The 13,417-nt window shown below is 42.3% G+C and overlaps 1 protein-coding gene across 1 annotated transcript in view; it reads right to left on the bottom strand.

The window, feature by feature from the left end:
* The window catches only part of fbn1 (fibrillin 1), a 57,973-nt gene extending 56,047 nt beyond the window's left edge, over window positions 1-1,926 (bottom strand). The window contains exon 1 of the mRNA XM_070836246.1: window positions 1,702-1,926. Coding sequence (XP_070692347.1) covers window positions 1,702-1,892 — 191 coding nt within the window. The 5' untranslated portion in view covers window positions 1,893-1,926. The remainder of the gene's footprint in view (window positions 1-1,701) is intronic.
* Window positions 1,927-13,417: the final 11,491 nt, after the last annotated feature.

Below are 13,417 nucleotides of genomic sequence, written 5' to 3'. Positions count from 1 at the left end.
AGAAATCTCCCTCTGCAGCAGGAATTATGGCACATTGCTCAAGGACACTTCAACAGGGCAGTAATTTGCAGTCCGGCCCTGTTGTCCGGGCAAAGGAACAAAATTCAGTCATCACATGCTCACCTTCAACTCAGTAAAAATTCCAGCAACGTTTGAAGGATTAGCAAACACACGGACCCTCCCAAAATCCTGAAATTATGTTTTCGCAGAGCCCCTCCCCCTCCGAATAAAACCCACAAAATGTCCATTGCATTTCAAAAAACATGTTGTGCAATAACAGGACAGTATGCGTTTATTGTCATCGACTATCCCAGTGGCTCCCAGCCTTTTTTTTTTTGCTAGAGACAAAACAAAATGAAGCAATTTATGGGTGTCAAGAATATTAAGGGGTTCAGAAAAGAAGTTTTTTCCACTTCTTTTTAATCCTGAACAGGCCAAAGGATTTTTCAAAAAAAATGTTTATATCATATATAATAGGATAATGCGCCTAATCCATGCAAGTATCTGCAGACCCTTTAGATTGATCTTGTGACCCACTGCGGGGGTCCTCAAACCACCAGACTATAGTACGGTGCTTGTTACCTGCAACCTGGCATTCAACATTTAGCACTTCTCAAAACAAGGAGGTGAGGTGCTGAGGAAAACATTACACTGCACAAGGTGTTTTGAGAAATTTGATGCACCTGTAAAAAATATTTCATGTGACATGGAAAGTGAACGGCTGGGCCATCCTGCCACCTACAGGTCTGCGACAGGCCTACAGGAATTAGTAATCACCTCCTGGGCATGCACTGACCCAGAGGTCGGCATATATACTGTGCTGTGTAACTTTAAACAGATCCATGAGGTGAATAATGAAGCCTGTTGGATCTCTGAAACATTCTTATGGTGGTAAGTCAGCGTGACACAGTATGCAGCCTGTATGCACTTCCTGCCTCTGAACCCAGATGTTCTGATAAATTAACTTAAAGCATGTCAAATAAAAATGCCTGTGGAGAATGCTCATTGAGCTGTCTACTGTGTGACCTTCATCAGCTGTTTGCTGTCATCACTGGACACAGACCTTCTTTCTTTTCTTTTCTTTCTTGTTTTCCTTCTGTCTGTCTTTCTTTCTCTCTCTCTCTCTCCTGCTCTCTTATTCGCATACACACATGCAGAACCTCTCCAGCAGTGACCCACTGTGTACAGCTGCAGATGTGATTTATCCACAACTGGGGTGTGGTGTTTTTGGCCAGAAAGAGGATTAGGCTGTTAGTCTCTCTCTCTCTCTCTCCCCCTTTCTCTTTCTCCCTCTCCCTCCCTCCCTCTGCCACAGCCACACACGACCAATGGCCTCCTTTGTTTGGATGTAATTTATTATTGCAGTCAGCAGGAATGTGATATTCTTGCCAGTATTTAATTACTAAACTTTGCTCCAAACTTCCCATCACAGACAATGTCACTCATGGGTCTGAGTCTGCCTTATTAAACAAAAAAAAAAGAAGGGGTTTCTGACCTTCAATGATCATGAAGGAGCAGCAAGTTATACGTGAGAAGGAGCAGACACCTGCTCCCAGCCAAAAAATGACACACACACACAGATGCTAATTTAAATCAACAGTTGGAATAAAGACTGGTATGTAGTGAAAGAGTTGATGGGAAAGAGAAAGAAAAGAAATTGTGTCCAAAATGGACTAATGGGGATGATCATAGTCGCATTACCCTCTGAGGACGTCCGTCCCTCCCCTCCTCTTGGCCCTGTTGGCTCTGGAGTCGGGGTGCTTGGTCACCAGCTCGCTGTCCCCGCTGTCCGCCGCCTCTGAAGCGTCTCCAAACTCGGCGTAGAGCGACAGCAAGGCCACCAGAGCCACGGCCAACTGCAGCAGCCGTCCTCTACTCTTACTGTCCGGCATATCCACTCTCAAGTGTACAACTCCAGTGCTCGGTGGAATATAATAGTCTCCCCCGACTAGTTTCCCAGTCCCGTCGACCTCTGCAGTCTGGAGTCAAAGCTGCAAAACAATTCAAATAAAAGACATTGGAAAAGACGCAGAGGAGAGATGCTGCGCACAAAAGAAAAACAACTGTGCTGCGCTCTGTGAAGACTTCAAACTATCATAAAGTTAGAAAATCATTCAGCCGAAAGCCGCAAAAGCATGCAGTGTAGAAATGATAATGCGCAAAAGTGCGCAGGGAGAGAGTCATTACTTTACCTTGTCTCCCGAGCAGGAGATTCGCCTCAGACCCGACAGAGGACTACTTCACCGTTCCTTGCAGGTTTTGCTGAATAAACGTTTAGAAGCAAACTGCGGAGAAGAAGAAAAGTCACTGAAAACCTTTCGCTGAGCTGCTATAAATAGATGCGCATCGTAACTTTTGGAGTCTGCTCGTGCGCATCCAGTTGTGTGTTGACTTTGCACAGATAAGTTAGAGGAGCTGATGCATTCCAGAGGATGAGAATGGCAAAACTCACAGTGTCTCTCCCTCACAGCAGAGCTCTTTCCTCATCTCTGCTCTGCTCAACTTTCCCCAAAACTGTTTTTTCCTTTCTTCCCCTGCTCTCGCGATACAAAGGCTTGAGTGCAAAAATGATCGAGTTAAGCTCTGGACCCAAAGCTTGGGCTTTTAACCGTTACAGTGATATTACAGACAGAAAAAGATATGCGCTCCTAAGGCTGTAACAAAGCTGATCATGAATACTCTCCTCTGATGATGACTTTTTTTCTTTGCATATTTTAAAAGCAATGCACCTGTTCAGTCTTTACGGTGAAATGTGGCATGTAACACATATTACAAGGAAAGGTTCACACAATTAAGGGTTAATAAGTTGTAACTAATGCTCATTCTTTATACATCAGTTTTAAGTTCATTTGAACAACTGATTTGTTACCAAGTTTAGTAACTAGTTAAGTCTGCAGGTGTGCATGTCAATATGACATTACTACAGTTTTTTCTCTTTTTACAGTAACTCACTGAATCACCTGCTGTAAACTTTAACAATCAAACATTAATTCAGGTCCAGATTCACTGCTTCCAGAAGATGATTCTTCATACAACTATTCAACGGTGAATTAATAATCATTAGAGCAATTATCTTGCATTTTCCTGGAGAGGAATTATCGAAAGGGAATTGTTATGATCTGAGAATTAAAAAGCTGTTGATCTATAAACTACAACAACCTATACATGGTCCCTTACTGTTGAGTGGTGCCAAAGTATAGTTAGCAGTTAACCTCAGCCGGACAGAGGCATAGGGTCATAAAATATATTATTCATCTTCATTTGGTATTGAATTATGTCCTATAAATATTTACACTGTGCATATTGCATGTATTGAGGAATTCGGTCCAGTGCAGTGATAGTTTTCACACACACTGATTCATGTCTGCAGCCACACCCAGCAAATATAGAGTCGGCCTGGCTCCTCTCTCAAGTATGCTATCACTCTAAAACCAAGGAAACCTCCTGACACTGTATATTCCACTACACTGGTTTCCACTTTCAGCTGTTTTCCCTCTTTCCTCTCTTCATTACTGTCCACTCCACACATGTCCGAACTCAACTTCAGCCTGCACTTATGCATTGATTACATGTTGATGTCTGCACTTTAGATCGTTTTGATTGTTACATCTAATATCATCAGTACAGAACTTTGCCAGTGCACGGTTGAGACAAAATATTACGTTTTGTGTTTTTGTTGATCCATAGCCCTGTGCAATCCTCTGCTTATTTTTTCACCTCTTCTGTAAAGAAAATTGCGGTGACCTGCCTAAGCTGCTCCAACAGGCATCTCTCCTTATGTAGTATTTCATCTGGCGTACAGCATAGTATATATATCATTAACTCGACTTCCACGACTTTTCTTTTCCATCCTCTGACACTCAGGTTGAGGCACGCATCTCCACTAGCCTCACTGACATCTCCAGTTGGATGTCTGCCCACCACCTCAAACTTAGTCTCAACAATACTGCGCTGCTTTTTTTTCCCCTGGAAAGTCCTGCCCTCTGCAAGGCCTCTCCATCACTGCTGACAAGACCACGTTTACTCCTGAACAGACTGCCAGGAGTCTTTGTCTGCCTCAACACAACCAAGCGGCAGGCAGCATCCCGTAGCAATCCTGCAGGTTTTGTACTTAATACTCTCCATCCAGCTTGACTTTTTCTAATCTCTGTCCTTGCAGAGCCTCTTTATTTTTGCTATAGTTATGCTCTGCGTTGACCACTGCAGCTCTCCCCCAGACAGCCTCTCAAAAACATGCCCTGTGAGCCCCCAACCACTCCACCAAAATATCGGAGGCCGTCTCATCTTCAGTTTCATAAGTTTCTCCATTTTTCTCCCTCTGTAAAGTCCCTTTCCTGTCTGCCCATGGCCTTTTGAATGCGATCTGAAATGCAGATACTTTAGCATTGGTTTTAAAGGGATCTACTTCCATACCTCCATGTCATGATCCATGATTAGACTTGCTTTGGCTCTGCAGCCCTCCTGGTCATCACTTCACCGAGTTCCAACACATCTTTCTGCACAAAGGAGGAAACAAACGCTGCATATCTTCATCTGAGTATGCATGTTAATGAAATCACTTTTTATTTTAAATGCTGATGACAAAGTACTTTATTATCAAGATACGGATGCTCCTGTTATTAATACAAAACTCTCGGCTGACCTCTGTCACCACTTGAAACACCTTATTAGTGTAAAAAATAGCAGAATGTATGTGTTCCAACTTGTATCCACTGGATACCTTATGGACTAAAACCCACGATGACATGGTTTGGAGAAAGTCTGATCACTTTCACTTCCTTATGTTACATTTCTCCTCTATTATTATTGTTATTAGAATGATTATCATCATCATCTTGTCATGGAAATATTATTCGAGATTCTACATAAAAGTGGAAGTAATTCAATAATGGAAGTACTGATATAAGTGTGTAAATCAGAACTGAAACCCATCTTACTATTGGGCTCATTGTAAGATAAGAACATGAATTAGTGTAAACGGTATCAAGGGATGTTGGCAGAGGAGACAAGGGTCCAGGGGAAAGGATAAAAGGTCTTGAGTCGAGGAATGAGAGAAGTCTGGGGGAGAGGCAGAGGGCAGAAGTGGCCGTTGTTGATTGGAGTGGATTGTTTTGACAGTAAGTCAGCCTCTCCCTGGTCCTCCTGGAGCCTCGTCTCTCAACCTCTGAAACATAAGCGTGACCTGGGTGTGAGGAGCTGAGATGAGGGTGAATATCTGAGTGCAATACATTCACCCAACTTTAATGAATAGTCTGGCGTTTTGGGAAATATAATTATTCACTGCAGCCAGTGAATCTGTATGTATGCAGATACACGTGGGTGGACAAAATAACATGAACACCTTATAATATAATGCAATTCAGTAGCACAAAGTACAGCCTTGAAAATTACAAGTATTGCATTGCAGTTATATAGTATGTCAACAGTGCATTACCTCATTAGTACAGTCAGGAGAAAAAACAAAGTGTAAAACCATGAAGTTACTTGTGTATTTGTATTTTATGCTACTCTTTCTTTTCTGTCACATTAATCTGACAGCTGTGGTCAAACCATTCCGTGTACCCTGTAAAATTGATGTTATGAATCCCAGAATGTCAAACTTTATACAACTTTTCCCCCTGATTGGAACGCAGGCTTTGTGTTGTAAAATTGTTGTCTCCAAGTCCAAACTGATATTCCTCAAATTATGCCACTTGAGTCATTTTCTCTAAGATTTGACTAAAATCCTCCACAGTTGCCAAACTTACATTATCTTACAGACCAATAACTGTTTTCACAGGCTGAGTAGTAGGCTACTCCCCAGGATTCGTAAACTGACCATCACGTGTAAAACTGGTGAATTGCCCTTTAATGCATCAGTAATATGCAATAAGCAAATAATTTAAGGCAAAACACTCTGAGATGCAGTGGACATTTTGGATAACAATGCAGACACGCCAAAACTAAAGACAAGCGCGCGCACACACACACAAACAGACACACACACACACACACACACACACACACTATGTTAGCAGTGATGTCAGAGCTGAGTGTGCTGCAGGACTGTTTCTTGCTTCAAGTCATGTTTCTCGTCAAGAAGATGTAGGGTGGGAGAAAACTGATTCCCAGCAGTGCATGGCTGGCCCTCTGCTCTTCGACACTGAGGTGGTGCCATTTACACTAAGACAACCGCTCCATACGCCACACTCCCCCCACCCACCTCCGGGTCTCACCCCATCCTTTTCTTGATTCATCTCCTTACTGTTTGTAACTGCGCGTGGGTTTCATTTTAGGGAATGTTTGCTCCACTGGCCTGAAATGGCTGAACTAAAAAGCCTGAAATAGTAAAACTGAAATAGAGGTTAGATAAACATTGAGTGCAGTCTGATTGTTTCTGTGTGGTTTTCAATACCAAACAAAATATCCCTCAGACAAATGACATTTGATGATGACACATGAACCCCCGGTGTGTAATTTACGTGTTTCTTGCTTTAATGTCCACCGTGACAGAAGCTCATTTTTCCTTTGCTACATCACAAACATTCCTATACCAACTCATTGTCTTGCCTCTGTGTTTCCCATATCCCAAGGCAGTTTTTAATAGCTTAGATTGAGATTGTCTCTCACTGTGCTGCGAGCGGTAACCGTAGCGAGACTTTCTCACACTGTGTGTTGTCTTTGGCTCCAGCAGCCACGGTTCATTTCCTTTTGTCTTCTGCAGCGCAACTGCTGCCAATATTCATGTGAAATATTTCAAGAAAATGAGCTGCAGCAGAAATGAGTCTCCCCATCTCCCCCTCCTCCTCTCTCTCACTCTTTCTCACACGTACACACACATAGAGAGGGTCTGTGTGCGTGTGTGTGTGTGTGTGTAATGGGGTTACTTGTGATCCTGGAGTTTGGCCTCCGCTGCTTTTTTGTCATGAGGATAATGAAATGATAGAATTCTATCAACTGTTTGGGCTTGGCCGTCTATTATCACATATGGTCTCCTTCACTAACACACACTGCACATACACAGAGCGCTGCTGCAGCACAAAATCAAACATAACCACAAAATAACTTGGAGGAATCCCTTTTCTCCTCCAAATGGATCGTTTTCCTCTTGTGTACCTAGGCACTGCATGAACTCATTTCCCCTAAAAATTGTTTCCCCAGAAGAAGAAAATAGAATTTTTCAGGTCGTAAAAAGTCATAATTGGTCCCTTTCATAGCGAGGATTCCTCTTTTAAGCAACGGCTATTAGGAGGAGGAGAGGAGGAACACAGGGTTGACAGTATGAGTCATCTCTGAGTGTCCTGGGAGCATAATTTAATAGCTCGTGTACTCACCCTGGATGTTTTTCGGCCATACTCCTCGACCTCTGACGTCAGTCCTGAATGAGAAAACAGGACATTGCATTAGAACACCCCACATGAATGGAGAAAAGGGGAGAGAAATCCCCTTGAATCTTAGATCCTCAGTGTCATCCCTATTAAGAGCTTGTGATGATGGGAGCAATAAAAACTCTTGAATCTGCTGGTATAAACACTCAGGGGCGTATACAAATAAAGTCTGGCTGCATATGGAGTTTCTTGCGTATACTGCGTGCACCCTGTGTATAAATGAATGGATATTAAAGCAATTGTTTGACAACTTGCAAAATATACTGATCCATTTTCTTGCAGATAAACACCCAATATCTCTGTTAGATCAATATCAGTCTGTCTGTGAAATGTAAAGCTACAACCAGCAGCTGGTTAGCTTATCTTAGCTTAAAGACTGGAAACAGCTAGTCTGGCTCTGTCCAAAGGTAATAAAATCTGCCTGTCAGAATCTGTAACACTCACTAGTTAAGACTTTATATCTTGTTGTATAATCCATACAAACACAGAAGTGTGAAAATGATAAATTGTGGTTTTAGTGGGATTATGCGCATGACGTTTTCTAAACCAGGAGCAGTGACGTCTGGTAGTTTTCACTGATTGCGGGAAACCCTCAGTGACAAGACTATGAATCAAACAAATAATACATACATGTGACTTAATTGGCTTTAAGTTAAACACAAGGAGTCCTGCCATAAACAGCACAGGTGGGGTGCTTTAACTACATTCATCTTCATCCACACTGTAATTATGCATACATCCTTTGATTTACTTTGTAATGTAGAACGACAGTGGGCTCTGACTCACAGAACTGGTGTTACGCTCAAAGTGAGACTACAGCCATGCAATCACTGCGATTCTGCTCCTCCATTCACCGTAGAGAGCTGTAATCATGGTGAGCAGAGGGTCTGCAGTGGAGATTGACTTGTTACGCATGTGTTCACATTTACATGTCATAGCCCTCTCTGACAAAATGCCTACAATAAAAAGATTGTCATCACCTGTAGGACAAAAGTGAGGTAGCCGAAGCTGACACCATTCTCTGTGTGGTATCTCCATAGCCTCTGTAGCCCAAAGCTGTAGTTATATTTTTGGGGAGGTGCACATCAGCAACCATGTAGCTTTGGGACCTATGGACCCAAACGCAGAATCAGAGGGCAGCAGCAGGAGCAAGGCAATGCAGTGATTTTACAGAAAGATTAAGGCAGAGTAATGAACAGTCCTTTCCAGAAGTCAAATACTGAAAATCCAGACAACCAGGCAGAAGTACAAAGACTTCAGACAGAAATACAAGGCAGGTAAACACACACAGGTCAAATATCCAAAAGGGAACATAATCAAACTGGCAAGAGCACAAACTGACTGGTATAAGTACTAAAGGGTAAATGAGCAAACCAGCAACAGGTGCGAGGCAGATTAAGCAGGCTGGCCACTGATTGGTTGACAGACAATACAGAGGGAGTCACAGTGGGTGTGGATGGTGCACTGGTGGGAAAAGCTGGCAGGTGCTGACGGGAGGAGGATGAGCAGAGGAGGGGTGTGTGCAGGAGAAGCAGCAGGAGGGTGGAGATTAAGAGGAGCAGGAAGCTCCAGCAGTGTCCATGGCAAGTTGCCCTCACTGACCCCGTAGTGCACAACTATACTTGGCTTGATTTTTTTTACCTTTTGAAATGGCCAGAATAGCTGCCCCAAGGCTTAACACTAAACTAAGCTAAAATAAACTAAGATAAACTAACCATCTCTTGGCTGTAGTTTCACACTGAGCGTCCAGATCACTCTTCTCATCTAACTCTCAACAAAAAAGATAATCAGTGTGTTTCCCAAAATGTTGAAATGTTGCTTTAATGAAGCCTACTGATGAGAGAACGCCTTGCAGAGTGATAGATATCACCTTTGGTAGTTAATAATATATTCTCACACCCGTTGGTGTTGATTCAACTTAATGGTAATCTTTGGGGCTGTAGTTTGTGAAATTGAATTGTACTATATTGTACGAGGTCGTGTTATTTTTTCTGCACCCTGCGTCTGAATACACATAGATTTATTCAGGATCTGTCCCCAGTGGGGCACAGTGCATAGTATTTTTGGCTTGAGCTATCCATCTAGGCTGGTCTAGCCGCCCACTTATCTCCCCTTCGCATGTGATTTACGCAGAGTCAGTGTCCCCCCACACAAATCTGACCATCTTAGGGATGGAAAACATTCCCTGTAGAAGTTTCCCGCCAGGGTTTCACTGCCACCATCTGTAAGAGACACTCAACACAGATGTAGAGACCCATAAACACACTCCATGCAAATAGACACATAGAGAAATATACTTATATACACACCACTCTAATGTGATTCCTCTAAGCCAGGGCATGAATTCAGATATACATACACACTCTCTTTACTAAAGGAAGAACAAAAGAGGAGGCGAGGAGGATGACAGAGATTGTCAACAAAGACGCTGTAGATGAAAAGATTGCGGTGATGGAAACACAGAGCTTAACTCTCGGGTTTTGTTGACCTTGTCTTTGCTTCCCCCATGTTTGGGGTCCCATTGGCTCCACTACAGTATGTGTAAAAGCACATAAGCAATGCTAATACCTCTGTGAGGCTGCAGGTACAGCGGGGCTTTGACCTAAATGCTGATATCAGCATAATAATGTGGTCACAATGGTAGCATGCGGATGTTTAGCATGTTCACTATTGGCATGCGTTGCTAATGGATAATTAGCTCTAAAGGCAAAGTACATGTGAGGCTGCTGGAAATGTCAGTTTTGCCAATATTTGGTCAAAGTATTGGACAAACTGAAAATCTGGCCTGGTGATGAAAATTTGAAGGTCACCAAAGTTACAATTTCAAAAAAATTACAATTAATCCTGGAGGCAACATAAACATCTGTAAAAAAATGTGGTGTTAATCCATCAAACAGATTCAAAGCAAAAAGTCAAGGCATCAAGAAAGTCAGTAGGACTGATCCTCTGTGGACCATGTGTCCACCTGTCTACAAAAAACCATGGCAATCCATTCAATAGTAGTTGGGATCTTTAAGTTTGGACCAGAGTTGTGAATCTTTTGACCGGCCGACCGACCGATCTACATTCCCATAGAGCAGGGTGGCTAATGATACTCAGAATTTCAAAATCAACCAATTTTTCCTTCAAATACTTTTTTTCCCCTCTGACTTTATTAAAATCCAGTATGTTTTGAGGTGTTTTCCCAAAAAGTCATTCACAGACAAGGAAATGTGCAGTATGTTAGCGATGTTAATGTTTGAGCTCAAAACTTCCTCTTGAACATTAAAACTCAGAAAACCTAATATGCTTATTATGGATTTGCTCGGGGCGTTGCCATGTAAAAAGTCAGTTACAGATATGAAGCAGATAAAAATCCAGTGTATTTAATCATGTTTTGCAGCTGGGGTCTCAGAGACACCAAACAGGAGTAATGCATCATTATGCTTAGCTTTTCTAATATTTCATCAGTTTCAAATCATGTTTATGAGCAATTGTCATTAAATCTAGAGTAAACCATGACGCACTGAGGTGATAAAACCATATCAAGCGTGTTTTTTTGAGCTGCTAAAGAGGCCCAGAGTTTGCCAGGACCACAAACAGAAAATCCAGCATGACAAAGATTCACTGAATCATCCCTCCTGGTGTTTGCTAGAATCCAAGTTTTGATCTCAGCCCCTGCTTGAAATCCAAGGGAGAAGTGTGAGCTGCTGGCCAAAGCATGAGGAAACAGCAGAGGAATGGAGAGCGAAGAGAGACCAACAGTGGAGGAAAAGTCGCGTTTTGAAGTTGGCCAACAGAAAAGTTTTGATTCAAGTCTCCCACATCTGTCTGCTGCCTCGTGCAAAAATCCTGGAATCCCCCACCCCCTCATCATCACCGTGTCACACACACACACACACACACACACACTGACTTGATTCCAGTCCACCAGCACAGGGTATGAAAACAAACATTTTCAAGTAAGTTCTTAAGCCAAGTGGCAGATAAGCATGGCTGCTAACTGAACATGAACATGCACACACACACACACACACACACACACACACACACACACACACACACAAAGTCATACACTTGGAGCAGAAGCCAATGGCATGAACTAACTCTGACCTAGTTTCCAAAGGGGTAATGATAAAGCAAGAGTGGGAGAGATGAAGATTTGGAAGAGGTAAAGAAACTCCAGGGCATGTTGTGCTAGAGGACACAATGTGTTGTGCATGTGAATGTGTGTGTGTGTGTGTGTGTGTTTCCGCTTAGAGAGGCCTGCCAACAGCCAACAGTCAACACACACCCATCAGAGCTTCAGAGACTAGCCATCATGCTAAGCCGAGGTAAAGGGCTGAGGCCTGAGAGTAGAGGGAGGTAAAAGCTCGAGTAGAGCACTGCTGAGGAGTGAGGCGATCACTGTGGGGGTTACACACACACTCATCTATTCTGCTCTGACGCCGGCCAACAGCAACTTACTGTATACTCATTTAACACAGAGGCTTTTGGCTCGCTCATCTCCGCTGCATGCCCTCACTGGTTCCTGACTTGTGGAAACAGGAAACAGAACCAGGCACAGAAACCAGTCCATCTTTTTTTGTTTTTGTGCATTTGTTTGTGAACCTCACATGACTCACTCCTCCTCCTCTGCGCTGTCTCAGGAGGAACATACATGTAGATTTTGGCATGCCAGCAGCTGCTGCAACACGGCCCAGTCAGTGGCCAAGTCTTGTTTTGTTTCCTCCCAGATTTGAACTCTGTGTGACTCTGATAACATTGAAACGAGAAACAATTTCATGCTCTCGTACTCTGGGCGCTTTATGACTTTAATTGTTCCATTTAGGCGCTTAAGGGTCTGCGAAGGCTTTGTCATAGGCGCAATATGTGTGTGTGTTTAAAGTTAATGCCCTCAGGCTCATCAGCACTCAAGTTTATTCTATAAAGGAGTTCAGGCTTTTTAATGTTCTGGATCTGAACCAAATCCACAGAACCTGGAGATTATACTGAATGTTTATCATTTCCCGTTTCAGAGCCATGTCATGTCACTGGCTGGGCCACAAGGAATGCACACGCAACACGTGGTTGCATAGATCAAGATAATGTGTCTACTGTAGTTTCAGCAGCAGACTTTTACTTTGTCAGAGCTCCTAAGAGTGAATCTGCTGACTAAATGATTTGAACTGTTAAAACCTCTCAGTGTCTTACAGTGAAAAAAAAAAGGGGGGGGACTCATGTGTAATAATGACTCCAGTTACTACTGCTACTGATGACTGTATCAGTGATGTTTTTGAATTAGATTATCATCAAATTAGTTACAGCTGAGCACAGTGGCCATTTAGTGGAAGCTGCTAAATGTTATTCAATCCGTTTAATCCTTGATTTACATGATTATGAAAGAGTGTGTGCATAGTCTGGCTACAACTAACCATTGTTTTTATCATTAATTAATCTGCGGATTATTTTCTCATTTAATCAATGAATTTTTTTTTTCTCTAAAGTGTCGCAATTTTCTCAAAACTCAAGCTGACGTGTTCAAAAACTGCTTGATTTGCCAAATACACGGAGATATCCAGTCTACTGTAGTAAAAGACTAAAAAAACATTCTTGAGAAGCTGCACCCAGAGAATCTTTGACAACTAATAGATTATTCATGAAATCATCTCTGCTCTCTGTTATACTGTGAATTTATAATATGTGTTGTTTGTAATAATATGTTTGATTTATATGTATATACATCACATGTACTTGGCTAACTTAATTGCCTAAAATCAGGCAAGTCTGAATAGTCAATTAAAAGACTTATTGGAGACAATAGAAAGACCTTTTGGCACTGAACTTATGGCGTGTTGATAGCTTAAATATTTAAGAACTGAGTTAAGAGGAATACTGACAGTGACTCCCTTGAGCTCATCCGAATTTATTGCATTTCGTAAAGGTGCCAAAATGTATCTTAAACCAGTAGAAAGTACGCTTCTGTTGCTTTTCATCCTGCAAAAGAATGCTGGATTATCCAAAGACAAATATTAGTATCATGTTGATAACCATGACCCAAATTGTCGGTTTTGTTTTTCATTACTTGTCAA

Source organism: Pempheris klunzingeri, chromosome 1 (genome assembly GCF_042242105.1).
Source record: "Pempheris klunzingeri isolate RE-2024b chromosome 1, fPemKlu1.hap1, whole genome shotgun sequence".
In the NCBI taxonomy this organism is placed as follows: domain Eukaryota; kingdom Metazoa; phylum Chordata; class Actinopteri; order Acropomatiformes; family Pempheridae; genus Pempheris; species Pempheris klunzingeri.
Note: the sequence above shows the minus strand (reverse complement) of the source record. Positions and strands in the feature narration are given on the sequence as shown.